At 40.6% G+C, this 27,901-nt stretch overlaps 2 protein-coding genes across 2 annotated transcripts; one reads left to right on the top strand and one right to left on the bottom strand.

Moving 5' to 3' along the window:
• Positions 1-1,583: 1,583 nt before the first annotated feature.
• tcaim (T cell activation inhibitor, mitochondrial) lies at positions 1,584-13,576 on the bottom strand. The gene is made up of 12 exons (XM_080748714.1): positions 13,541-13,576; positions 12,591-12,682; positions 9,233-9,365; positions 8,989-9,139; positions 7,936-8,191; positions 4,441-4,563; positions 3,920-4,017; positions 3,663-3,754; positions 3,431-3,520; positions 2,642-2,784; positions 2,358-2,489; positions 1,584-2,117 (listed from the first exon to the last, which is right to left on the bottom strand). Exons 2-12 carry the CDS (start codon positions 12,623-12,625, stop codon positions 1,892-1,894), a joined length of 1,479 nt encoding a protein of 492 aa, XP_080604840.1. The 5' UTR covers positions 12,626-12,682; positions 13,541-13,576; the 3' UTR covers positions 1,584-1,891.
• A 681-nt stretch (positions 13,577-14,257) lies between these two features.
• Positions 14,258-20,270, top strand: LOC308280228 (cytosolic non-specific dipeptidase-like). The gene is made up of 12 exons (XM_080720490.1): positions 14,258-14,386; positions 14,962-15,093; positions 15,294-15,437; positions 16,185-16,347; positions 17,199-17,287; positions 17,482-17,679; positions 17,971-18,055; positions 18,171-18,331; positions 18,481-18,645; positions 19,310-19,451; positions 19,683-19,830; positions 19,940-20,270. Exons 1-12 carry the CDS (start codon positions 14,315-14,317, stop codon positions 20,004-20,006), a joined length of 1,566 nt encoding a protein of 521 aa, XP_080576616.1. The 5' UTR covers positions 14,258-14,314; the 3' UTR covers positions 20,007-20,270.
• The last annotated feature ends 7,631 nt before the right edge of the window (positions 20,271-27,901 follow it).

Genomic DNA, 27,901 nt, shown 5'->3' with positions numbered 1-27,901 from the left:
AATGGACGCAGATAGACAGATATCTCCATATATGGGCATAAAATGGACCCAGAACTATAACTGCAGTGATCTCCATATATGGACATAAAATGGACGCCGACAGACAGACAGACAGACAGATACAGATATCTCCATATATGGGCATAAATGGACACAGGCAGACAGATGGTCAAAACGGGTCCTATGAAAACAGGTATAATGGGGTTTGCATTAAAGGGCGGGGCATTCATTCCCTATTTTCATTGTTCCGAGTTCGGGCGGCCCAGCTTCTAGTAGTATAAACAAGTCAAAAAGTTTTTAATTTATTATTATTTTAGGAGCAAAATTGTTTGGATCAGAGCCTGTTAAAGTAAAACACAAGATTAAAATGCAATTTAGGAAACCACACGTCTGTCTGGACTGAACAGTGAACTAAATTACAGTATGAAATTCCTTTTAGTTTTTTCCAGTCCAAACACAGCCTTTGCAGCCAGGCTGCAACTTACTGTACAAGTTCTATACTACCTTTTAATTGCAATATAATATATAAATACTTGAAGCACATTGTGGACTCGTTACATTCACCAGCCTTCACAATGCCAAAGTCACCAACTAGTGGCTATGCCAGGAATACAGAACACTTGTGTTGAAAAATGTGCTGTGATATAAAATGGAAAAACAAAGAGAGAGTTGTGTAACATAAAGGTTCTCTCTTGAGTGTCAAACTGTAACATATCTTAAAGGACAACTTGGGTTTTTTACAACAAGGGTTCATATTTTAGATTGTAATTAGAGATACAAGAAAAGATGAGTTAAAATATTTAATTTGCTGCTTTCTAGCGATTTTAATGATTTTGATTTTAGTGGGTGGGGGCATGCGTACAAGACAAGTGGCTATAAATATGTCGCATTACCAAGATACACCGCAATGAGCCTTATTCATGGCCCGCCCACCTACTTCCGTTTCTCAGTTTTCCCCGGGTGCTGACTTCAATTTAGAAGGGGAAACTATACTGGATTTAAAGCCAACAAATCATTATTTCTAACAGTAAAGTAAATTATAGTGCTTTGTGCCGTTTTGGTATCTTGTGTTCTTGATCATGCTAGCCGTGTTTTATACTTTACTATTCGGAAATTGCATTAAATTTGCGATTTCTGTGCTAACTCCATAGGCTATGGTAGGATTTACCCCTTCAAAACGGGACTTCAGCACCCGGGGGATGCTGAGTGGGCGGGTCGTGAATAGGGCTAATCTTGAAAACTGAAATCATAATCATTAAAATCGCTAAAACGATAGAAAGTAAATGAAAACATTTGAACACTCATCTTTTCATTTCTCTAATTACAATCTAAAATATGAACCCTTATTGTAAAAAAAACAGTTGTTCTTTAATAACCGTTGATATATCTTTGGGATTGTCTTGTCAAAACTATATTTGGCAGTATATTTCACTCTTTCCATTCTAGAAGGTGATTATGTCAGTATAAAAAAGTTACACAGTTATGGTCATTTAATTGACTGTACAGTTACCTTCACTGAATTTGTGCAGAAATGTAACTTGATTAAAATGTTTCTTTATTCTCTTCCTTAACACACCAGGAGCCTCAGGAGTAAATACAATAACAAAAATATAAATTCATTTTTTACAAAACATTTCTTGTCAGAACACAGACTGACCTAAAGAAATCGATTCTGTCTGGTCATGAAAACCTACAGTATATGGCACCTGCACGGCCCATACTTCTTTTTGACCTTTTCAGTAAAAAGGGGTAAAGTGCTGCTCAGCGGATGAGCCCAGGTTGAGAAGATAGATTACATCAGATATCCGAACCCTGCGCTGTTCGTCTCCAGCTCATGTCTTCCAGTCCCAGGGGATGCACAGGTCCCCGTCCTGCATGACTGAGTAGAAGCTCATGTCTTCCAGTCCCAGGGGATGCACAGGTCCCCGTCCTGCATGACTGAGTAGAAGTGGGAAACACAAATGTGTAAGCCTTGCATGAGGGGCAACCGCTGCTCCAGAAGCCGTTTACAGCAAGGGATCATCTGGCTGGAGGTGATACTGGGCTCCTTTGAAAGGTCTCTAAGGGACAAGCTCTGGACACAGTCCTTCATTACTGCCTCCTCCTCTGCTTGCAGCCTGATAATTACAGACAGGGGTGCAACAGTTAATCAGACTAAATAATTGAATCGATTGTAAAATAAAACAACAGATTTGATTAATAATCTATAATAATCTATTCCCTTATAGGCAAAAAGACATTCCAATAAACAAACAAATAAAAGAAAATAGTTTAAATAGCAGATCTATATGAAGCTCACAATGCGACACGTCGTGAGCTTTATACAGACAGACATGTGCACAGAAAAGGTCACTCACTGGTTTTTGCGTTTGATGCGTTTCCTGGCTTCAAGCGCGTGGCTCTGCAGGAAGGTCTGCAGCTCCAGAGGGCCACAGTTAGTCGGAATAATAAACTGGCCCATCTCGTGAAGACTGGGGGTGGAGCGGTCACTGAAATCAACACAAAATAGTGGGCATCTTGCATGCTCAAGCAAGCCAAAATCTCTTTTTCAAACCTCTCCCTGAATAAGCACTACAAGTTCAACAGACTGCATGTTGTATATATCAAGATACATCTTTTATGGCTAATACAATCAACTAACTTCTCCAAGGTCATAGCAAGTCCTTGCAGGCTCCTGGGGTGCAGAGAGAGCCGTCGAGGTAGCAGCCTCTTGTGGAAGGCGTTGAGGGTACTGTAGTGCTCCTCTATGGGCTGAACGGGCCCCAGCCTCTCGCCATGGATGACCTGGATGTAGGGATGGGACCATCAGGGCCGTAGTGCGTCTAATCGGCGCTCTAGGCGAGCTCTCTCGAATGCGCCCCCCCGCGGGAGTGGGTTTGCGGGTTTTGCCGTGAATTTAGTCGGTTTTGGGCCGGTTTTGGGTCCACTCCCTCCATTTCGGCGCCCCCTCGGCGCCCCCTCTAGGATGCCGCTCTAGGCGACCGCCTATACCGCCTATAGCTAAAAACGGCCCTGGGGACCATACTGTATGAAGATCTCAGATCACCATTACTGTGACCAAAGAAATTGTTATTTACGCGATAATCGAAATATCCCCAACATCAATTATCCTGGGGAACATTCGGCAACAAATAGCAGATCTACAAGCTCACAACGCGTCACGTTTGATTGATTTTTTGGCAAAGAGATATGGTAAAGAGTGAAAAAGAGACTGCATCAAGTGCGTTATTTCCAGGTCAGTTTGACCAGTTATAGAGGGTTTAAGTTGTACCGGATATGCAGCTCAGCAAATAAAAGGTGAATTCATCCCAATGCATGACAGAGGACAATTTCACGATAAATTAAATATCCACGATACGATTATTATGAGTGTTTTTTATCACGATAAACGCTAATAACGATTATTGTCTCATGACTCCCATCCCTATACCTGGATGCCACCCAGGAGGAGGCTGATCCTCTCCTTGAGCCACTCCGTCTGCTGCTGCAGGCTCATGTAGCTGGGCAATCTCTCAAAGATCTGAGTGCACATGGATAAAAACGTAATGTATTTACTTATTTGCATCATTTAATGATCATCATTAACATGACAAGCCTACAATCAGAAAGCTACACAGACGGGATAACACAGGCTGGTCAAATCTGAGGACCTCAGCGGTTACCTTGGTCCAGTGATGATGAACATCCATCGTTCCCAGCATGACATGTCCTGAGGCGTTCATCCCAGACTGGTCAGTGTATATTATTGTGTGTCCTTAAAAGAGGGTAGCGTATATAAAGGAAAAACAGTAAGTTATTACCAAGTAATCTCCAATAATGGGTGAGGATTGATCTAATTTCTGACCATGCAGAATGCATAAGGACCCGTGAAATGCTACACCTCAATGTGAGAGTGGCTGTGTGGTGGCTGTGCCAGTACCTCGCAGGTTGATTAAAGCCTCTGGATTCTGTTGAGAGAGCCGGCTGAGACTCTGAAGCTGACAGCACCTGTGGGTGACTCCCCAGCTGCGCTGCCACCTGCAGGTCAGGAGTGGATTGATTGCATATAGCGCCACCATCAGGACGATTTTTTTAAAACACTTTTTTGGACACTGCTCCTACATATTTTGCCCTAAAATCACGCAAATCGGTACACACTATGTCTACACTCATCTCATCAACATGGATTTGTCCCATATAGCGCCACCATCAGGCTGATTTTTTCAAACACATTTTTGGACACTGCTCCTACACCTTTTGCCCTAAAATCACGCTTATCTCCCGATTAGGGAGTCTTACTGGTTATCATATATATTTTTCTTTGCAGAGCATTTGTTCGTTAATGCAATGTGTAGCATCCCTTGGAAGGTCAATCTTTAAATGCAGGACATTGCCGTAACTTTGCTACTCTAGTTAGTTAGTATAAGAATGTTAAAGATCAGCATGGGATGTAATGTTAACCTGATATCAGCCAAGGCAAACTTCTGACACAGCTCCTTCTTCAGTCTCTTCAGTTCTTCTCGCCGAGGGAGACTAGCCCTGTGCTTCTTCGAAGCTGTAGGCTCATTTTTTCTCAGCCATGTGCTGGGGGCAAGAATAGACATTTCTTCAATTGGTCACCATCACAAATTATTTACCATCATCACATTACCTCTATGTTTGTTTTAGGGATAAAGTCATACTACATCAATAAAACTGAGATGGCTTCCTTCTGAAACCCTGCCAAAGTAGTGCTGTCTACCTATCCAAGTGACTGGGAGAGGTGTGCGAGACAAGACGAGTCATATTCGATCAACTGCCAGAGCCACAACAAGGCTACCCTAATTAACACATCGACTGCCCACCAGGTGGCGCCAGTCATCCCCTCTGAGTGCCCCCATAGCACTTCCATAGAAGAATACGAGGCCCTGTTGCGTCAATCAGTGGCGTAGACAGAATCGAACCGGCGACTGGGCCTGAGCCCAACTGGGTGGGCCTGGGTGCGCGAAAAAAAATCCATGTTTTTCGGGTCGGATCGGGTCTTCTGGTGCGATTTGGGTCGGGTTTGCATGATTAAATAATCAATTCATGCGTGGTGTCCACTAGTGATGCGCGGGTCATTCCAGCCGTGCAAAAACAGAATGGCATATTAGAGAAGAAGCCGGTAACATGACGGCATGAGATGCTTATTTTAATTGACAACACTCCTGTTAGTATAAGACTATACACACGGAGCACAACGCTAATGTATCACAGAGAGATATTGCAGACTGACCCAGTAGCCTAGTCACTGGTGCAAGACAAAATAAACAACTATGAAGAGAAAAGACCGAAATGTTTAATTGCACCGTCAACTTTTTATCAGAGCTCTGACGCTTCTCCCTCTCCCACAACAAAAACAGCCAAGCCAGCAGAACGTAATTAACCAGTCTCACTCACCTATTGCTGCTTTCAAACGCTGTGTATTGTTTTAAGTCCCAGGAGCATGGTTTCATATCATGAATATGAACTTTAGATTAGTCAAAAAGCTTGAGTCAGTATAATCCACGTGAATCCTGTATACATTGTGCAGGCTGCAACAACTCTTGACAAGTAGCCCAACACGCTTAAGCATTTCCTGTAACGGTGGATTTCAAAATAAGACCCTGCCGTAATATGATGATATATAAGCAATTGGTTTTATTTTTAAGTCGACTACTTACAGGAAGTAAATGGACTAAATTAGAATTACATGACACACTAGTCTAGACATGCTTGGCTGCGAGCAGGGAAGGACGCTTGTTGCACATTATAGCGTCCACATGATGATGTTATGTTATTTTAGTTGTTGTAAGGATGCGACTATCATCAAAATGACTTAATATGCTATAAAAAATATAATATATGTAATAAAATTAAAAAAATATATAATTTTTTATTTTTTATTTTATTTTTTTGGGTGGGCACAAAAACGAAATGGGTGGGCCTAGGCCTAGTCAGGCCCACCCATGGCTACGCCTCTGGCGTCAATGCATGCGTGATGACGTCACTTGGTCACATGAGCGCAGACAGGATGTTATTGTGTAACTTACTGTATAGTGTTGATCATAGCTGTTCACTGCCGATCAAAATTTGGACATTTTGCCGCACGCGGCCACAGTTTTAGCCATAAAACAAACATCGGAGATAAAGGGCTTTAAAGATGGGGAAATGCATTGGAGTATACGGAGAAAAACGGCCGCGCGATGCTCTCAGCGTCGACTCGAAGCGACTAATGGGCTACATCCAGGCGTAGCCCCGACCTAACGGTGAGATATAAAGTTATACTGTAATTACAGTAAACGCGTCCAACGCGTCGTGGGCCTCCAGCGACATCAAAGAAATTGTCGCGTAGACACCTCGTGGGCACCCGCTGTGTTAAGCTGTTTTTTTTTCTTTTTTTTAATGAATAAATAAATAAATGTAGAATTACATTTTTGAAATTACAAAATTCTCACAACCCCAGCATCCCTATATGGTTTGGTGTAGAGCAGTGGTTCTGGGACCCACAATTTCTTTTTTTCTTTTTTCTTGGAACATACAGCTCTGTTAATTCATAACACCTCGTGCAGGAGGTGACATGGTATATGATTAAATTGAAATGTAACAATGAATAAAAAGGGTTAAAAAAGGGAACACATGTTAAGGCGGTGACATAAAACGATATTTATGTACCGTATATATTTTTAAAAAGGGGAAAAAACAACATCAAAAGCAAGATCGTTTTTTGCTGCAACCCAGTGGTGTAAAGTAACTAAGTAGATTTACTTCTGTAAATGTTTAGGTATTTGTATTTCCAATTCTTTTACTTCAACTCCACTACATCTCAGATTCAAATTGTTATTTTACTACACTACATTACTTACTTGGAGATTTCAATTATTATTACAAAACATACATTAGTCAGCCATATATCAATTTTCACTATTTGAAAATAGCAGATACTCACAATGTGCCGTGATGCTTGTAGATCTGCCATTTTCAAAAGACGTTGAAAACTTGAAATGGAACATTCTTCATAATGAGTACTTTTACTTCTGGTACTTTAAGTACATTTTGATGCCAATACTTTTGTACTTTTACTCAAGCACATTGTGAATTCCAGACTTTTACTTTTACTGGGCACGGTCACACCAAAGTAGTACCTAAGAGAGTGGATTCTCCATTCCGCCAATGCATTTCAATGGGAATGGAGCAGCTTTCTGACAGTACTTGGATCTCTGCAAAACACGCTCCATTCTCATTGGCGGAATCGGGAATCCACTCTCATAGGTACTGGGGTGTGACCGTGCCCTAACAGAGTATTTCTATATTGCAGTATTGATACTTTTACTTAAAAGGATCCCTGACTAGTAAGCCATGTAGGCCTTAATATGTTAACTTATAATAACCCTCTTTAACCAAAAATATACCATTTAAAAAACTTAAAATGTCTTCCTTTGAGAGAAAAAAGTTCATATTTTCAACCCATGGGGGAGCCATGGGTTGTCCGTCGCAAGCAGTGATGACGTCACAGATGCCTTTTGGGTGGTCGGCCCATTTAAAATGGCGGTGTAAACAAGTTTTAAATGTTGAATTAAACACTTTACAGGCACGGCAAAACATCGTACTTGATATGAACAGAACAGAAAAGCACCACCCTACTTCATACTGTTAATCTGAGCATCAAGACAATGTTTTAAATACAGTAAAGAAAACGTTGTTTTGACGTTCCATATTAACCCTATGGGCCCGACCACCCAAAAAGCATCTATGCCGTCATCACTGCTTGCGACGGACACTGACACCGGCTCCCCCATGGGTTGAAAATATGAACTTTTTTCTCAAAGTGTTTTAAATGGTATATTTTGGTTAAAGAGGGTTATTATAACATATTAAGGCCTACATGGCTTACTAGTCAGGGATCCTTTTAAGTAAATAATGTGAGTACTTTGTCCACCACTGCTGCAACGTACCAACCTGAGCGTTGGCTCTACTCTCTTGGCCTGCTCTAGCTCCTGCTCAGGATCTCTGAAGCCAGTGAACGTATAGTAGGTCTTGTCCCATTTGATGGGTCTGTAGAAGGGTATCCCAGCTTCTGGGGGCCTTTTGGCTGTCTCTTTGCTGGTTTTCAGGTCCTCCATGTGCTTGACAGAGAGACTGCAGGACGTCAACACGTTCATCACTGTGCTCACCATGTCCTTGGTGTGCAGGGTAAAACTCACCGACCGGAACCCTGCATGGGGAAAGTTTGCACCAGGATATCGTCGTTTGTCGAGTGGAAACCTTGTACTGTATGTCCAAAACCGTTTGTTTTGTATTTATCATTTTAGAAATGAATTAAACTAGTGAAAACAGCCGATCTACAAGCTCACAACGCCTCGCACCGCGAGACGTTGTGTGCTTGTAGATCTGCTGTTTTCGCTACTTGTGTGTGACGGCCTTGTATGATGAAGCAGGGCTTTGCTTTGTGAAAAGATTTACACATTTGAAACTTGGAGATACGAGGTTTCTGCCCGACGGTGACAATATTCTTGCATTTGACTTTATAAAACAAACAATCTTGGTTGTGGTTCTCAACCTTTTGAGGCCGCGACACCCAAAATAGTAATATTTGAACTGGGGACCCCCTCACCCTACGAGTTGAGGCATTACATTTTGTATAACATGGTTCTATTGTGAAAATAGCAGAACTACAAATTAAACATTGGTTTGCGAGGCGTTGTGAGCATGTAGATCTGCTATTTTCACAATTTCTGCCTCTAATATTTGACAATTTGGCCAATAATTTGTCATTTTAGAGGTATTAAAAAGTCCTTAAATTATCACTTTAGAAACGTGCAGATATACCCTGTATGTTGGTTTGTTTACTGTTGAGTGAGAAAACAATGGTGCACATTTAAGTGAATCATCTGGGGAGTGGGGACCCCCCAAAATTATTTGCCCCCCCCCCCCCCCCCCCCCCCCCCAAATTTGAGAACCACTGAGTTAAACGACGAGAATACTTTGTAATGATGAGTAAACAAGGCATACCAGAGGGGACGAGGTCTTGCTGAATATCACTGTGGTCTCTCGTTTCCCTAACATAGAAGGTGAGTTTAGTTGGTTGCAGTGAGCGTGCCCCAGGCTTCTGAAGGGTTTCCAAGTAGCCATTTAGCCTCTTGAGTGAATTTTCATTCACTTCCTGCAAACCATGGTATAAGGTAGGCTATTTGATGTATTTGATTAACATACAGTGTTGACCAATACATAATATTTGGGCCATTTGATCACTTACCCTTTCCCTTGGATACTGTCCAAAGAAGTCAGGATGGACCGCAAAGTAAAATGGTCTAAGTGCATTAATGGCATCTGCCCCTGACAGAGCTCTCTGCTGGACAAACTGTGTGGCAATGCGTTTGCTGTTAAATCTGAAAAGTGGACGAAAGTTATAAATGCGTTAGTTGGCACACAGTAATTATTATCATTGAAACAACAGTCCAACAGGCGACATTCACAGAGAAACATGACAAGTGGAATGTGGAATGTTGGGCAGAGGTTCTCAAAGTGGATTCCAGGGACTTTGTGGGTTCCTTTAAGGGGGTCTAAATTGACCCATACAAGTCTGTAACTCTCACAGTATACAAATGGAACCAAATGGGCCTGCTATGGTCCAGTTGTATACTGTCAGAGTTAAGGAGAGATGTAAAAGTTTGAGAAACACTGTTGTGTGCTAGGAGAACAGTTGTTCTCAAAGTGGGGTCCCTCACTGTTCCTTGGAGGTGTTCCAAATGGACCCTTGCATGCCTGTAACTGAGAGAGTAATGGGGTCCTTGAAATTAAAAAGTTTGAGAACAACTGCATTTATTATAATCAACTTTGGGTCTTGTTTTTCTGTATATTCACTTACTAGTTGCAGGTTGTGTTCTTTTGGGCTTGTTTCTAAAGTGTAGTGGCTTATTTGGGCTTGTTTTCTAATGTCATTTAAACCGGCGGTTCTCTCAGACATTTTCATGTCAAGGACCGGGGGCGGCATAGCTCAGGGGTAGAGAAACCGTTATTAGAGCACGAAGGGTTCCTGAAGGGTTCCCAGTCCGAATCCGGGCTCCCCCTGAGTTAATGTCGAAGGGTCCTTGGGCAAGACTCTGAACCCCTAGTTGCTCCCGGTGAGTAGGTTGGTGCCTTGCATGGTTTCCTCCGCCACCGGTGTATGAATGTGTGCGTGAATGGGTGAATGTAATGCACAATCTCTGTAAAGCGCTTTGGATAAAAAGCGCTATATAAATGCACCATTTACCATTTACCATTTACCGTAAAATGTATACCGTATTTTCTGGACTATAAGGCGCACTTAATTTTCTCAAAAAACTACAGTGCGCCTTATAGTCCAGTGCGCCTTATATATGGATCATTCATTAAGTGTGCCTGCCATGCAATGGCAAAACACTTATTGTAATCCAATACCATACTTAAGTAATTAAGTTCCTTGCAAATTTCGGCACGTAATAACTGCCGCACGATTTACGCCACCGCCGCAATATATACATCAAAACGTGCGGCTCGGCCGGGAATGGGGTGCTATTACTTTTCTAAGAGAAAAGTTGTATCGTTTAATTGATATTAATTTATTAGTGAATTAATTTTACCCATTGACTTATGATGGGAATCGCAAAAACTCACATTCAATATTTTTTTTCTCGCAAACCATAGGGGCTACAGTTTCAAAACTTGGAGAGGAGATTTATAATGATATCAAGGATTAAATAAAAAATAATTTCGTCAGTTGGCCTCATGGTGGCGCTATAACAGTCCACTTTACCTTTCGGCCTGTAACTCTTGAACCGTGGGTCGGAAAATTAAAATTCCTTTTTCCCTGGATTCCTTGGGTCATGACGCATCTCCTCATATAGGCCATGCCCATTTGCGTCAGGATAGATTTTCCGCCATTTTGAATTTTCTTCAAAACACACTTTTTGCTCCTTTTCCTACATATTTTCTCCAAATGTCACAAAAATCGATACACACGATCTATGGACTCATGCGATAAACATATTTAAACGATATTTTGATAGTCCATACCGTTCTTCCGTAACAGGGTTCCAAAGTTAGCGGGAGGAGCCCGTTTTGTAAGAAGTAGCCATAAATCACAAACGAAACATCCAGTCAACACCAAATTTTAACCACAAGTGGGGGGCGCTATACTGAACATATACCCAAAAGCATTTCCACTTCGACCAAAAGCATTTCCACTTCGACCTATAGGGGGCACCACAAACGCGCAAAACGTAACCGTTTCATGCCAAAACGTGTTTTTCAGGGGGAACGACCCTCTCAAAACGAAACACTAACACCAACCGCTACACAAGGTTGCACAGACTTAGCGAGCTGCAGGCACACTTAAAATTTCTTAGAAATTTTCTTTTCTAGTTGACATTGACATTCCCTTTAGCACAGCTCCATCTGTTGGATGCATAACGCAACGGTAGCGTATATTATGTGCGCCTTATAGTCCGGTGCGCCTTATATATGAAAACAGTTCAAAAATAGACCATTCATTGACAGTGCGCCTTATAGTCCTGTGCGTCTTATAGTCCGGAAAATACGGTATATATTTCTCCGCTGACAAGCCTCACACACAAGAAAACAAACACCTCCACAAGACTGTCCCTCAAGTGGAACGAACCCCCCAAGGGAAAAGAACGTGGGGACGATCACGGAACACCTGGTGCTGAGACTTGGTGCCAAGAAAATGGGCCACACTTGGGGACAGCTGAAGACAGTGGCGTCAGTTCAGAAAAAGCTACGGTATGGCAACATGACTGGCTTCGCGCGCGTGCAAGTGAAGACACCAGTCATGTTGCCATACCTTAGCAACAGACATGATACATTTATTTTAAGAAGTACATTCTATTTTTCCCTGTTTCTACGGTTTCTTGGGCTGGATATGGCAGCCTGGAACGGTTGTTCAAGTGCAGCTAAACTTGGCATGTTAGTAAACGTGCCACAATTAACAATAATTTATTGCACCTGTGCAGCTGACCTACAGAACCTGGGAATATTCTATCAAGATGGAGAGAATATAATTATAATACCTTGTTAAAGTGACCATTTTGTAGTTATTTACTGTAATTTAACAACATAATAACCAGCACAGATAGATAAAGAGAAATTCATGGATTTATATTTTTTATAAGTAACTTTTATTTCCCTCCCTGGACCCAGGGTATGGCAGCTGCATACCCCTGCCATACCCAATTGACGCCCCTGGCTGGAGATGTTGGCTCAGGACCGAGATGCTTGGAGAACTCTTCTTGACAGCCTAAGGCCCAGAAGGGGTAATAATAGGCGGTAATAGTAAACGAGCCCCTTTCCCACCTAAAGATATGTTGTGTCATACCAGTTTTGTGTCAGAAGCTTTTTCAAAATATTTCACTTTTCTTTTCTTCAAGATTTTATTTTGAAAATAGCCGGTCTACAAGCTCACAATGCATCACTGTGAGCTTATGTTTAAAGTTCTCATGACTGTGGCCTATACCCTAGTCACTTCTTTTGGCCTCGTCTTCGTAGACCACCTGCCTGGCTGCTTATTTATTTCCACAGTGGCAACAGTGCACATGCTGGCTGCTCTTGAGTGTGTAAACAACTGAAGGTCTCACCTCAGAGTACAGCGCAAGAGGAAGGTCACAAACATGTCTGTTGTGAATTATCAGCGGATCCAAGTCATCTGAGTCATGACAGCATCGCTTATCTTATGCAATGGGAAAACAAGAGACAGTGACCATTAAAGACAAGATAGTTATTACAGTTTTGTCAAGTGTATTTTGGTGTTTCATGTTTGCCACTGTTAGAGATAGTTCACCCCCAAAATGACTTTCTTTTATCGATTACTCAGCCCATGGAGACTTGAATACAATGATTTATTTTGTTGTTGTTTTTGTCGCATTTCTAAGACAATAATGTGATTACCCATACTGGTTCAGGTAGGAGGATACATTAGGATTTTTATTATTATGATCAAATTATTGGCTCAGGAATATTGGAACAAAAACTAAGATAGATCCATGAATTCAAGTCTCCATGTAAGTAATCGATATAGAAAACAAACATAAAATAAAATATAAAATAATTTTGTGGGTGAACTACTCCTTTAAGTCCAACTGTCTCTAAGTCTAACGTTACATGATTATAACGTGTCCAGCAACTGTAAACAAACATGATTGGGATGGCTGCCAACTCACGTTATATAGCTATTTACATGAACATGATTATGTAGGTCACGTTTAGCTGTTATAACATAATATGCTGTCATGTGTGTCTGTCTGTTCAAAGCAAAAATAAATGTTTGGATTATTAACACGCATTTATTTGCTTTCCTTTGTCATAATGATCAATCATCAATGATCTAGCCAAGTTGTTTAATAACGGATCATAACGGGCTAAGAGCTAACGTTGACAAACATTGGCTAACATGGCTCAATACAAACAGCAAAACGTGTCTCTGGCTCGCTGGCCATGCTAAGCAGAAAGCAGGCTCTGTTAATGCATTATAGCGTTTTGTTTCATGTTTAGATAGATAGCACAGAGACAGTTTAAAATTGGTCTTAACCTTGGCTTTAACGATGCGATGTGCTCTCGATCCATTGATAAAAGCAGCGACTGAACAAGACCAAACCAATCGCATGCTTGAGCTGTCAAATAAGATATGGATTTTAGAGACATCTAGTGGCAATGATTGGAACATGCCAGACACAACACAGACTTTTCTTACATAATTTCCATCCATAGGCATAGATAGCACACAGAAGAAAAACTGTCATTATTATGGCTATTAGAGATGGGATGCTATTAAACGTGACATAACACAACCGCCTGGACTACAAACCATGCATTGACATCTAGACCTACTGCACATACAGTATGAAACAGATCTGCTACCTTTAAATGCATTTTGAGAAAATAATGCTGCTATTTATAACAAATTTGACAATGCGATATAGCTCTGTTTACACAATGCTGTAGTAGGGGGTACAGCATTGTGTAAACCAACTGATCCAACTGTATTATGTTCACCATTTTCCCCTATTTGTGACACTTGCTTTGGCAATTTAAACGTTGTTTTCGCATGCCAATAAAGCTCCTTTGAATTGAAAATTGAAATTGTATTGTATAGCATAGTAGTAAATGGTAATTAAACTGATCATGATGATAGCTGAACTGAAGTCCCATATCTCTGGTGTAGCCTAATACAGTATGAACGTTTGGGGGAGTTACTAAAACCAGGCCAGGATATGGAGCCATGTGGAGATCATTATGAGCTCAGTGTGAATGCTGCATCTGAAGCAGTCACCAGAAAGAGAGAGACAGGCAGATCAGCAGAAAAATGTTGGCTACACAAAGGAACCTTCCCTTGCAACATTTTTCACAGGACCGTGCATGGCGTTTGCTAACCTTGGTGAGTCATTGATGAATGATTATGCATGGTTTTCATGTTTTGCGTACAAGCATGAGCATGACTTTTGGAGGTAGGCTATATTCTATAGAATCTCTCTCTCTCTTTCTCTCTCTCTCTCTCTCTCTCTCTCTCTCTCTCTCTCATGCTTTCCCCAATGCCCAACCCAGTTTCTCCTTAGACTATAGGTCTAGGAACACACCACTGTTTTGACTCAGATTCAGTGAATGGGATAGTCACATTAGATCACGTGAACAAGTAGCTAGGACACTCAGTGAAAATATTAACTAAAAAGAAAAAAAAAGAAAAAAACATTAAGTAATCCATTATCTGGATATAAATCTTAACTACCACAATGGTTGCATAATAAAGAAAAAAGGATCTTTGATCCCAGCATTATTCCTCTAGGATATTCAACTCTGGTAGGTCTGCAATGTTATTTGCTAAATGAAATTCCCTCCATGTTATGTTATACAGTATAGGTCTACCTGATTATAGTAGTTACAGTGCATGTTTACTTACTTGATTTACCAAACTTAAACTAATGTTGATTCATGTGTCATTACCTTATGTTTCAGGTACAGTACACTGTTCCTGTATTACTAATGCTACATGCCTCAGATTCGTTCTCCCCCACCTCTGTGACGAAGCCAACCATGTTGGAGCCTTTGTTCCAATATGTCACTGAAAACCAGAACCAGTTCATTGAGGTAAGAGCTGCAGGGCTCATGTTTCATGCTTTATTAGACACACAGAAGGACTGAACACAGAGTGACTAAAGGCAACTGAAAACTTCCAGATACTGTGCTATGTTCAACCATTCACCAAAACATGCCCGAATATTGTGGATTCTCAGTCTGGAAGATGTTGGTGATATTAATTAATGTCCATTCTGCTGTTCGTGTGCCAGAGGCTGAGGGAGTGGGTGGCTGTTGAAAGCGATTCATCCACTCCGGACAAATGGGGAGAAATTGACAAGATGTTGAACATGACAGCCGACCGGCTTCGAGAACTAGGAGCTAGCGTGGAGTTGGCAGATGTCGGCACACAACAGGTAATGAAGTAGTATTTAACACACCCACACACAAGTTCACAACATTGCAAAATAAGTATCAAATGGGTAAATCTTGAAGTGTACACACACAACACACTAGGGCATGAATGACTTGTGATTTTTGCAAGTCGACTCGACTCAGTAAAAAGTTGAGTTGAAGTCGACTTTATCATTTGATGACGTCATCACATCACACATGAGTCACGACCCCGGGGTCCCCAGATGGCTTAACTTAATGTGCAACATTGTTTTCTCACTCAACTGTAAACAAACCAACATAAAGTTTAAGTATATAGAGGGTATCTTCACATTTCTAAAGTGCCATTAAGAACTTTTTAATACCTCTAAAATGACAAATTAAACATTGTCCAAATTGTGAAATATATAGAGGCAGAAATTTGAAAATAGCAGATCTACATGCTCACAACGCCTCTCGAGTGAGCATGTTAATACCAAATGTAATGTAGCACTGTAATATTGGATCATTCTGTTCTTGACAATAAGCAATCCTACAGTTTGAATGCTGTAGGCCTATAGCTGCACACATGGAGCAAAAATAATGATAGAAAAAAAAAACATTTTTTTTTTTCAACTTTGACTTTCTCTGGTGGGAGTCGACTTGTGTAATGAAGTCGACTTGTCGACTTTTTAGTTAATGCCCTACTACACACATGCACTCACAAAATAAACACACTATATAAACACACTCTAAATCTCAGCTTGTACTTTGTGCCTTGGTATTGAAAGTTGCCCAGCGGGGAGACCGTTGCTGTGCCACCTGTATTGTTGGCTGAATTTGCGAGGGTCCCAGAGAAAGCCACCCTCTGCATATATGGTCATGTGGATGTTCAACCAGCCAGGATGGAGGATGGCTGGGTCACTGATCCCTATAACCTGACTGAAATCAACGGTGAGTTCCCCATGTCACATTGGCTGCCATTCATCATAGCTCAGTTGTGGTGATTAACCCATTAAAGGCCCTTTTCCACTGGACGCGATCAAGATAAAAAAAAATATCGTTTTCAATTGAAGTGGATGGCAGCGTCCACACCATAACGATAAAGCCGTCATAATTGATGTGAACGCCAACGGTCACCAGCACTTTTGCCTAAACACTTTGGTCCTTTCACCTGGCATTTTCGCCGTGGAGGAGAGTCTTTTCACTTACGTGTCTGAGCCATTTCGCCTATCCTCAATTCTGCTGTCAGACTGTCCATGTTTGCATATTATGTTATCATTTAAATGTTATAGTGACTGTGACAGTGGTGTTACCTGTGAAACGGTGACCATTACACACGGCTATATGCACTCCATAATCACATCAATACAGATGTCTGTCTCTGTCTGTCTGTCTGTCTGTCTGTCCGTCTGTATGCCACGGACCCAGCTAGAACATTTAAAAAGCGCCTGTTGACAGGCAACGTTGAGTCTATAGGCTATTTAGGCTATGTTGGTGTAACATATATAGGCTAATACATTATGCTATACATTTTGTATAGCCTAATGTTAAAACAATTAATATAGCCTAGCCTACAATACTGTTCATTGTACAACTCGAGTTCGGGACATGAATTAATGAATTATTTGGATGCACCTGTTTGACAGGTAACACCACTGTCACAGTCATTATAATATTTAAATGACAAAGAGATAATATGCAAAGATGGACAGTCTGACAGCAGAATTGAGGGTAGGCGAAATGGCTCAGACAGGTAGGTGAAAAGACTGAAAAGGCATTATGTCATTATTCCCCTCTTCTAGGTAACTTGTATGGGCGAGGTGCTTCTGATAATAAAGGACCTGTGCTTGCCTGGCTTCATGCTGTTGAATCGTATCAAGCAACTGAGAAGGTTACACATTGCATACATTTAAATGAAGTGTGTGTGTGCGTGTGTGTGTGTGTGTGTGTGTGTGTGTGTGTGTGTGTGTGTGTGTGTGTGTGTGTGTGTGTGTGTGTGTGTGTGTGTGTGTGTGTGTGTGTGTGTGTGATTCTAAACTGCATTATGTTCAACTATACAAAGTCATGCTGCTGCATCTTTTTCAGGATTTACCTGTGAATCTGAAATTCATCATAGAAGGGTCAGAAGAGGTGGGCTCACTCGGTTTGTTGGACTTGACCAAGAAGAGGAATGACAGCTTCTTTGCAGACGTGGACTACATTGTCATCTCTGACAATGTTTGGGCAACCAAAAGTCCCGCTCTGACCTATGGAACCAGGGGTAGCTGTTATTTCTTTGTGGAGGTGAAGTGAAATGGTTTGAAGTGATTTGTCTGAATGTCAGGGGGGAAAAAACATATTGTGAATTCACATACTTAGTTTGTTTAAAGGGGAAGACCACCCATTTTCAATATTGAACTATGTCATTAATATACCTTAGAGGAGTTATATTATTAATGACATAGTTCAATATTGAAAATGGGTAGTCTTCCCCTTTAATGAATGTATTGCAGCCCAATCCTTTGCATTAATCAGCCATACAAATAAGCAAAGCAGTTCAGACAAGCCAATTAACCCTGATCTGTGTATTTCAAGGTTGACGGACCCAAACAAGATCTTCATTCTGGGGTATATGGGGGTTCGATCCATGAACCTATGTCTGACCTAATAACGTTACTAGGTGAGAGAGAGGTTTGTTTCTTATTCATCGGTACCACAAGGTATCAGTTTTATCAAATGTAAACATGTCAATGTTTAGTTTTGTAATTTTGCTATCCTCTTCTGCATGCCAATAGGAAGTCTGTCAGACCATACAGGTAAGATTCTCATTCCTGGCATCTCTGATGATGTGGCGCCCCTTACTGGTGATGAGAGGAACACCTATGAGCACATCAGCTTTGACCTGGAGGAAATGAAACATGCAGTTGGTGTAAAACATTTCCTGCAAGACACAAAGGTAAAGTGTGGGCAAAGCAGTCTAATGTTGCAATTTAGCCAGCCTTGATGAGACGGCAGATCAGTTTCATATGTTAATATTTAAAATGGGTTTGAATTGGAATTTGGAATTATTTAGAATTTTAACTAGAGCATCCTTTTGCGATTCAGGAAGAAGTCTTGATGGCTCGATGGCGCTATCCCTCCCTGTCTATGCACGGAATTCAAGGAGCATTCTCAGAACCAGGAAGCAAAACAGTTATTCCTAGGCGGGTCATTGGGAAGTTCTCAATACGTTTAGTGCCCAATATGGACCCACCTGAAGTTGTGAGACAGGTATTGGCAAATGGAACCATTGCATCTACTTAACTTAACCTAACCTAATGTAACCTAACTTAAGCAATAGTGATCAATAACTAAAAGGGCAGCGAAATGTCAGACGTGTGCCTGGTGTTGTGTGGGATCAATAGGCAAAAAGCAATATGTTTGAAGGTTTTGACCTGGCCTTGACCTTCAATCATCCAGGTGTGTTCAGCACTCAATCAGTCATCACTGTTGTACAGTATTATCTATGATGTCAGTCAGTACCAGGGATGGGACGATATGAAAATTTCATATCACGATTATTGTGACGCGATTTACGATTACGATTTGCGATAATGAAAATCCATTATCCTGGGGCAGAGCATTTGGTGAATTGATCCCAGTGCATGATGGAGGATGATATCACGATAAATTAAATCTCCACGATACGATTATCGTGAGTGTTTTTTATCACGATTATATCGTGTATCGTCCCATACCTAGTCAATATTACATCAGTCATCCGCAATACAAAGTTTCTGCCCAATTTCTTTTTTCTTTTACTATTACCAATTCTGCTACAATGTCTGAGATAGACAGACAGGCAAACGGAGATAGACTGACAGGCAGACAGACAGACAGACAGACAGACAGCTCTATGTAAACTTTATTTTATAGAATCTGTCTCCCACAACAGGTGAAAGAGCATCTCAAACGGGTCTTTGAAAGACTAAGAAGCCCCAACAAGCTCAAGGTGACTTCCTCTGTGGGAGCCAAACCTTGGTTGGCCGACCTCAAGGACCCACAATACGCAGCGGGAAAGAAAGCAGTTAAAAGTGGTAGGTTTAGATTTGTACTTCACCTGGTAATGGATCTATCGCCCCCATTGTTAACAATTCATGAAGAGAAGCTAGTTGAGGCAGACAGCTCGAGTGGCACTGCATCGGCAAGTCTAATGATACCCTTCCATCCTGTGACAGGTGTTTTCAAATTGTATTTAAACTGCTGAAGGTGCATGTTGTTGGGTTTTGTTTCATTTGTTCCATTATTACATCCTTTCTGTGTGCCAGTGTTTGGAGTGGACCCTGAGTTGATCCGTGAGGGATCAACCATTCCCATAGCCCAGGACTTTAAAGAAGTGACGGGTAAAAGTGTGATGATGCTGCCAATTGGTGCCCACGATGACGGAGAGCACTCTCAGAATGAGAAGATGAGCAGGTGAGAGACAAGAAGTCCAAGATACCTTGGAAGTCAATTCAAACAGAGTGTAAATTATTCAATAACATATTTCTCCCCTTGCTCTTTTGTCTTTATCTGGAATTTGCAGGTACAACTTCATTGAGGGGACCAAGCTGTTTGCGGCTTTCATTTATGAGCTCTCTCAACTAAATTAGCTCGCACAGTTGTTAATTAATTTGGTATTTTAGTCTGGCCTCCAGGCTAACTGAATTTGCGAATTTTGCATAATAAATGGGACCGTCAGATTCTAACACTAGTGTTTCTTAGAAAGACTAATTTCCTTTTTTCAGTCCATCTAAGCTTTGATTTTTACTATGTTTATTTTAATATAAGATTATGTGTTGATACTGGTATATATGCAATTGCAATCTAAGACATTCCTGTTCAGCTATAGGCAAATAAAGAGATTTTTGGCTGTCCATTTCCAATCACTTTGAACATTCGTGTGCCTGTGCTGTGAAATGAATGTTTCAGGAATGTTTTGGGGAAAGACATAGATAGAAAAACTAAGAAATTAGGTAGAAAATAGAAATATACAGAATCGTGGGAGAAGCAGGCAAAGTATACTGTCTGCAAGTCACACTTTCAGGCATTGTCCACCAAAGCCAACCTCTCTTATTTTAGTTAAAGACAGCTACCGAGCAAAAATGAATAATGAAGCCTAATGAAAAATGGGAGATGGGGTTTGCATTTCCAACCATCCATGTCACATAATTTTGACTGTGATGAATTAAACAAAATGACTGTGAAAGTAAACAGTGTACTCATTGCAGGGGTCTCATTTATCACCTCCTGACCTGCCAGACTACTGTATCAATTAAAGCCCATGCATTCATCCATCTTCAGACTGTGGCAACGCCAACACTGCGATGTCACATAGAAGTGGTGATTAATCACTGGGTGGCCATTTGAGAGTAAATTATATATAACTATCATTGTGTCTGTTTCATATGCATATCAAAAAAATAATAATAAAAGAGATACATCTATTCATAGTCGGGGGAAGAAACAACTTTTTGTTGTCCGAAACCAGCTGGTATAATCCCAAAAAGTAGGCCTCCCTCCTCCTCAGTCACCTTCACTAGGCTATAGCAAAAATCTGTATTTTTAGAATGTGGCTCAAGGACCCCTGAATGATGTCATGACCAGACACATGTGTAGGTCCATAAACTCCAGCCACAACCAGTATTTAACTGATTGTGTGTAATATTAACCTTTATGCTTCCGGAGCAAAAAGTTTGAAGCATGACAAATCCATTGCTTTTCTATTGGAGACTTATGGTACAAATAGTTTAATGCTAATCACCAATTAAAACACTTGGGGGCGCCCCGCTGGCCTACTGGTCCAGGCGCATACCACTTAGGCAGTGACACAGGCATGGATGCCTAGCAGCGTCGCTGGTCCCAATCTGGACGACCTTTGCCGCGTGTGGCTCCCCATCTCTCCCCCCATTTCCTGTCAGTCTACTGTCCTAACCAATAAACAAATCTTTAAAAAAGAACACCCATATAGCCTACTCTATGGGAACACCAAAGCCTGTTACAAATGTCCCATAACTGATGATGTCATGTGAATGACTTCAATTAATCCTCCATAAACTATACACAGAAAAAACACACCACGTGGAAGGAATTAATTATGTACCATACATCTTTAAACAAAACACAACATGCTTTTTGCAAACCTATTCAATCGAGTACAAAGGGACCCCCATGCAAACAAGCCTAACAGCTTTATTGGTGCTCTTTATCCTTTTAGTTGACCTTGTATCAGTGAACTAGTAGGCCTACTATCCTGTACTCTTTCCTATGCGAGCTTCTAATAAAGTATTCAATAAATCAACCAATTAATCAATATTATACAAATCAACAAAAAATACACATCAATACAGAACAAAACGATATAGCCTGCATAGGGGTATAACAAGTAACTGAAATATTAAAGGAAAATAAGGATCTCCAAAATTGTTTTATTTGCTTTTGTGTTCCCTAATTCTATGTGGTAATGTGGTTTCATTGAACCAATTTTTTGTTGATCATCATCAATAGCTACAGTTTGAAAGTGAAGTTTTCAGTATGAAATGAAAAGACTCAATACACTGATATAAACGATGTTTTATTATCAAAGTCGTGTTTTCTTTTATCACACACATAATTATTATAATATCTCGACATGAATAGTTCAATCAGGTGATTAACATAACAGCTTGGGCCACCCTCTGGTGGTGACGTCACAGTGCAATGCTACGGGACGCCATTAGTGACCAGCAGCAAAAAGCGCGGACCTTGACAATACCGGCATATACAACGGTAAGACAATTTGAATCAACATTATATCACCGACGTGAACATTGTGTAGAAGTAAAAAGCTCGTTCGGGGACAAACGGGGAGGTTTAACGCCACCGTTAGTCGCATAGTAACAAGCGACTCAAAGGTCGATGCTAACCTACTTTTTGGGCCTCTGTGCTGCCGTCGTTTTCCAGCCCTCGGAGCCCCCCCAGAGCCCGCCTTCGAGACGCTCTGATTGGACAGCGAGGACAATATCCCAATGTCATTGGCTGTGCTATTCGTCATTCACACAGATACACACAAGTGACAGTCACAGAACATGTTGCTAGCTGATTAGCCAACAACAAGCAACATGCCTGAACGCTGTGTGCAACAACAGCAGTACTTTTAATGGTCAAACGTCCACAATATGGCGTTAACAGTGGCAGCAAGGGATGGCATATAAACACCGCGTTAGACACGCAACATTATGCGCCATTAAAACAGTGGGGTTTACTTTGGGGAAGCTTGGTAATCCATTGGCTAGGTTGCTAGGTAATAGTTGTGTGTGTGTTTGGCTAAAGCCAAAGCCTCATGTATACATAATCGTACGACGGTTGACTTGACGGTGCAGGCTACCGCCAAATTCACCAACATTTACAATATCAGAGAGCTGCTCTTAATAATACAACAAGATAACATATTTCAGTATTCTGACAGCTAAAGGAACATTTCATTGAAAAAATTGAATACTTTATTTGAAGTTTGCATAGGAAAAGGTACTCACCAGTTTAGTTAAGAGTGGGGTGGCTCAGAGTAGATGACAGAGTACAGCAACTTGCAATGGGCCTGGCTGGTGTACAAGATACACTACACCACTATGATACCCAAGTACCTGTCAAAATACTTTATAAACATTAAGGATGTCCATAATTACAACACCAGAGGCAGCGCCACAGATCACTTCCAACCCAGAGTCAAAACCAACAAAGGGTCAAACTCGTTTTTCTGCTATAATACCACCAAAATGTGGAAAGCCTTACCGAAGGCCATAAAGGAGTGTGGATCACTAGCATCCTTTAAAATTGCCCTGAAAAACCACTTACAGGCAGCAGCCGTTCGCAACTGGTAAAAAAACTAACCTAGCCCAACCCTACCCTCCCCTGCCCCTTCTTTGTATATACTTACTGTTTGTTTAGACTTACTGTTCTCTTTTTTGTTTTTCTAAGTTACATATCTACTGCATAGTACTGTGTTCTATTTGTCTGTCATTCAATGTTATATGAGATACTTTAATGGTTTCCTGTGGAAATAAGCTTAGTCTTTTCATGGATCTCCTTTTAGTAGACCTTGTACCAGTGAACTGTACCGTCATGAAACTGTACCTTTTCCTATGCAAACTTCTAATAAAGTCTTCAATCAATCAATCAATCAATCAATCAGGACAGTACTTCACTGATACAAGTTCAACTAAAAGGAAAAACACTACTAGATGGCTCAATAGCTTGTTTAAATTGAGGTCCCTCCTTTGTAGACTACTCAATTCATAAAAATCACACCAGCAGCCAGCAGTGGTTATTGGTCAATATTAAAATATAGGCTACTGGCACAGCATTCAGAATATGCTGGGCGTGCAACGTTTATCAGAGGTACAGTAGAAAAACGGCTTACAGTATCTGAACAATTCAACCCATTTCACACGCTTTAGAGATGACACATTCTTAAAAAAAAACAAAAACAACAACTACCGTTTAAAGGTGGCTTTGCACAGCTATGGGTACAATACATGTTTATGTGTATTTGTTCAAGAAGTTTAAATAACTCGCTGCTCTAGTCTGTGATATAGCCTAGTAATTTCCAACAGTTCTTTCAGTAATTCAGTTTGCTTCTGTAAGCACTAGATGGCGACAAATAGCTAAGTTTACAGTGTGTTGAAAGATTATGAACAACTTTTGAAGGGGCTTCAGTGAGTTAATTCAATAATATGTTGTGTTGTGTGATTATGAACCACGTTTGCAGGTTACCATTAACCATCATGTGTATCTGCAGTTGTATTTATCCTATTTGGTCTGTACAGTAGTGTGAATGGTTAGGAACTGTTGGAATCTATCCGTGTCTGCAGACAAAAACTTTGGTTTCCTATATAGCTGGGAGGGAATCCGTCAAAAAACATCAACTTTGGGCACTTGGTGACAAGTTTTTGATTTTTGGTATGGTGTTAGGTATGGTTATAAGGTTTACAAAAAACATCGCAAACAAGTTGGCCTCGCCCCCTAGTGGTCTGTTTGCGATGAATCAAATATTCGATACATCAGTATATGGTTGAAACCCCAAATAATTGATAAAAGAGATTTTTCAATGGATTCTGTTACTATTGGGTATGATAAACAACATACTAAAAAATCTTGAAAAAATAACTACCGGAAAGGCACCATTTTCAAGATGGCGTCAACGATGGCTGCCGGGAGCTGAAAATGCCTATAAACTGGGTTTTAATGTGTAAAAATTCATAATAAATCTGCACTTGGTGAAGAGTTTTTGATTTTTGGTATGGTGTTAGGTATGGGTATAAGGTTTACAAAAAACATCGCAAACAAGTTGGGCTCGCCCCCTAGTGGTCTGTTTGCGATGAATCAAATATTCGATACATCAGTATATGGTTGAAACCCCAAATAATTGATAAAATAGATTTTTCAATGGATTCTGTTACTATTGGGTATGATAAACAACATACTAAAAAATCTTGAAAAAATAACTACCGGAAAGGCACCATTTTCAAGATGGCGTCAACGATGGCGTCCGGGAGCTGAAAATGCCTATAAACTGGGTTTTAATGTGTAAAAATTCATAATAAATCTGCACTTGGTGAAGAGTTTTTGATTTTTGGTATGGTGTTAGGTATGGGCATAAGGTTTTCAAAAACCATCGCAAACAAGTTGGGCTCGCCCCCTAGTGGTCTGTTTGCAATGAATACAATAGTAGATCTGTCAGTATGGTTGAAACCCCAAATAATTGATAAAAGAGATTTTCAATGGATTCTGTTACTATTGGGTATGATAAACAACATACTAAAAGTTTAGGAAAAAATAACTACCGGAAAGCCATCATTTTCAAGATGGCGTCCACGATGGCTGCCGGGAGCTAAAAATGCCTATTTAATGTGTAAAAATTCATATAAAATATGCACTTGGTAACTAGCTTGGTAACTAGCTTTTTTAAATCTGAGGCCATGGCAGGCCTCAGATTTAGCAGGAAACCGATGGATTGTGCAGTCCAAGTAGGGAATGAGGCTTTAATCCAGGTGAGGGAGTTTAAGTATCTCGGGGTCTTGTTCACGAATGAGAGAAAGGGGAAGACGGAGAAGGAGATCAGCCGGAGAATCGGAGCAGCAGGAGCGGTTTTGCAGTCCCTAAATCGCACTGTCGTGAAGAAAAAAGAGTTGAGCAGGAAGGCAAAGCTCTCTGTCTACCGAGCAATCTTCGTTCCTACTCTCACCTATGGTCATGAAGTGTGGGTCATAACCGAAAGTATAAGGTTGCGGGTGCAAGTGGCCGAAATGGGTTTCCTCAGACGGGTGGCTGGTATCTCCCTTAGAGATAGGGTGAGAAGTTCAGTCACCCGAGAGAGACTTGGAGTAGAACCGCTGCTCCTACACTTGGAAAGGAGTCAGCTTAGGTGGTTCGGGCATCTAGTACGGATGCCTCCCGAGTGCCTTCCTAGGAAGGTCCTCGATGAACGTCCCACTGGGAGGAGACCCCGTGGCAGACCGAAGACCAGATGGAGGGATTATATCTCCAGGCTGGCTTGGGAACGCCTCGGTATACTCCCTGAGGGAGTGGAGGAAGTTGCTCGGGATAAGGAAATCTGGAGGTCTCAGTTGGAACTGTTACCCCCGCGACCCGATTCCGGATAAGCGGTTGAAGATGGATGGATGGAACTAGCTTTTACATTTTGACATGGTGTTAGGTATGGGTATAAGGTTTTCAAAAACTATCGCAAACAAGTTGGGCTCACCCCCTAGTGGTCTACAATATACTGACCTATTTGATTCATTGCAAACAGACCACTAGGGGGCGAGCCCAACTTGTTTGCGATGGTTTTTGAAAACCTTATACCCATACCTAACACCATGCCAAAATTCAAAAACTCTTCAGCAAGTGCATATTTTATATGAATTTTTACACGTTAAATAGGCATTTTTAGCTCCCGGCAGCCATCGTGGACGCCATCTTGAAAATGATGGCTTTCCCGTAGTTTTTTTTCCTAAACTTTTAGTATGTTGTTTATCATACCCAATAGTAACAGAATCCATTGAAAAATCTCTTTTATCAATTATTTGGGGTTTCAACCATATACTGACAGATCTACTATTGTATTCATTGCAAACAGACCACTAGGGGGCGAGCCCAACTTGTTTGCGATGGTTTTTGAAAACCTTATACCCATACCTAACACCATACCAAAAATCTAAAACTCTTCACCAAGTGCAGATTTATTATGAATTTGTACACATTAAACCCCCGTTTATAGGCATTTTCAGCTCCCGGCAGCCATCGTGGACGCAATCATGAAAATGGTGCCTTTCCGGTAGATATCTTTTCCTGAATTTTTAGTATGTTGTTTACCATACCCAATAGTAACAGAATCCATTGAAAAATCTCTTTTATCAATTATTTGGGGTTTCAACCATATACTGACAGATCTACTATTGTATTCATTGCAAACAGACCACTAGGGGGCGAGCCCAACTTGTTTGCGATGGTTTTTGAAAACCTTATACCCATACCTAACACCATACCAAAAATCTAAAACTCTTCACCAAGTGCAGATTTATTATGAATTTTTACACATTAAAACCCCGTTTATAGGCATTTTCAGCTCCCGGCAGCCATCGTGGACGCCATCTTGAAAATGGTGCCTTTCCGGTAGATATTTTTTCCTGAATTTTTAGTATGTTGTTTATCATACCCAATAGTAACAGAATCCATTGAAAAATCTCTTTCATCAATTATTTGGGGTTTGAACCATATACTGATGTATTGAATATTTGATTCATTGCAAACAGACCACTAGGGGGCGAGCCCAATTTGTTTGCGATGGTTTTTGAAAACCTTATACCCATACCTAACACCATACCAAAAATCAAAAACTTGTCACCAAGTGCCCAATGTTTACGAATTCCCTCCCAGCTAATACTAGTAGTAGAGTGGTGGTGATGATGATGATGATGATGATGATGATGATGATGATGATGATGATGATAATAATGATAATAATAATAATAATGAATTAATTTTTTAAAGGGATATTTCACTTTAAAAAAATAAATTGGGTAATTTTCTTATTTTATCAAACACGCCCCCTTCCTATACAAATCCATTTTAACTCCAAACTCCATTTTAACCATGATAGATTCATTGAAAATACCAATTAACATCAATTATTTTTTACATTTAACATTTTTATAGAATTCTATCAAATTAATGAAAGTAGTTGATAAAATTACTCATCTTTTTAAAGTGAAATAGCCCTTTAAATGCCTACCATACTTTTATTGTATGAAATGTTTTTCTTGGCATTTCTTGCTTTTTTTTAAGCTAATTTTAAAATTAAGATTTCCTTTTGATTGCAGGACTTGGATGAAAGTGTTGAAACCAGCGACCAGCTTGTCATTCATATCTGTCTTTAGAGAGATGTAATATGGATCAAAACTTGATCTCGGATGAAGGTGTTGAGGACAAGGTGGCTCAAAATGAGAGCGCTAGTCAGGAAGTTCAAATG

Source organism: Nannobrachium achirus (assembly GCF_963921795.1).
Source record: "Nannobrachium achirus genome assembly, chromosome: 2".
In the NCBI taxonomy this organism is placed as follows: Eukaryota; Metazoa; Chordata; class Actinopteri; order Myctophiformes; family Myctophidae; genus Nannobrachium; species Nannobrachium achirus.
Note: the sequence above shows the minus strand (reverse complement) of the source record. Positions and strands in the feature narration are given on the sequence as shown.

Bases quoted from the DNA above. Each gene is read 5' to 3' on its own strand.
- tcaim (XM_080748714.1), bottom strand. From the start codon at position 12,625: ATGTTTGTGACCTTCCTCTTGCGCTGTACTCTGAG. The intron at 4,018-4,440 runs GTTAACATTACA...CCTGACCTGCAG, and splicing joins TTTGCCTTGGCTGATATCAG to GTGGCAGCGCAGCTGGGGAG. The intron at 2,490-2,641 runs GTTAGTTGATTG...TGTTGATTTCAG, and splicing joins CTTGCTATGACCTTGGAGAA to TGACCGCTCCACCCCCAGTC.
- LOC308280228 (XM_080720490.1), top strand. From the start codon at position 14,315: ATGTTGGCTACACAAAGGAACCTTCCCTTGCAACATTTTTCACAGGAC. The intron at 16,348-17,198 runs GTGAGTTCCCCA...CCCCTCTTCTAG, and splicing joins TAACCTGACTGAAATCAACG to GTAACTTGTATGGGCGAGGT. The intron at 19,831-19,939 runs GTGAGAGACAAG...TGGAATTTGCAG, and splicing joins CAGAATGAGAAGATGAGCAG to GTACAACTTCATTGAGGGGA.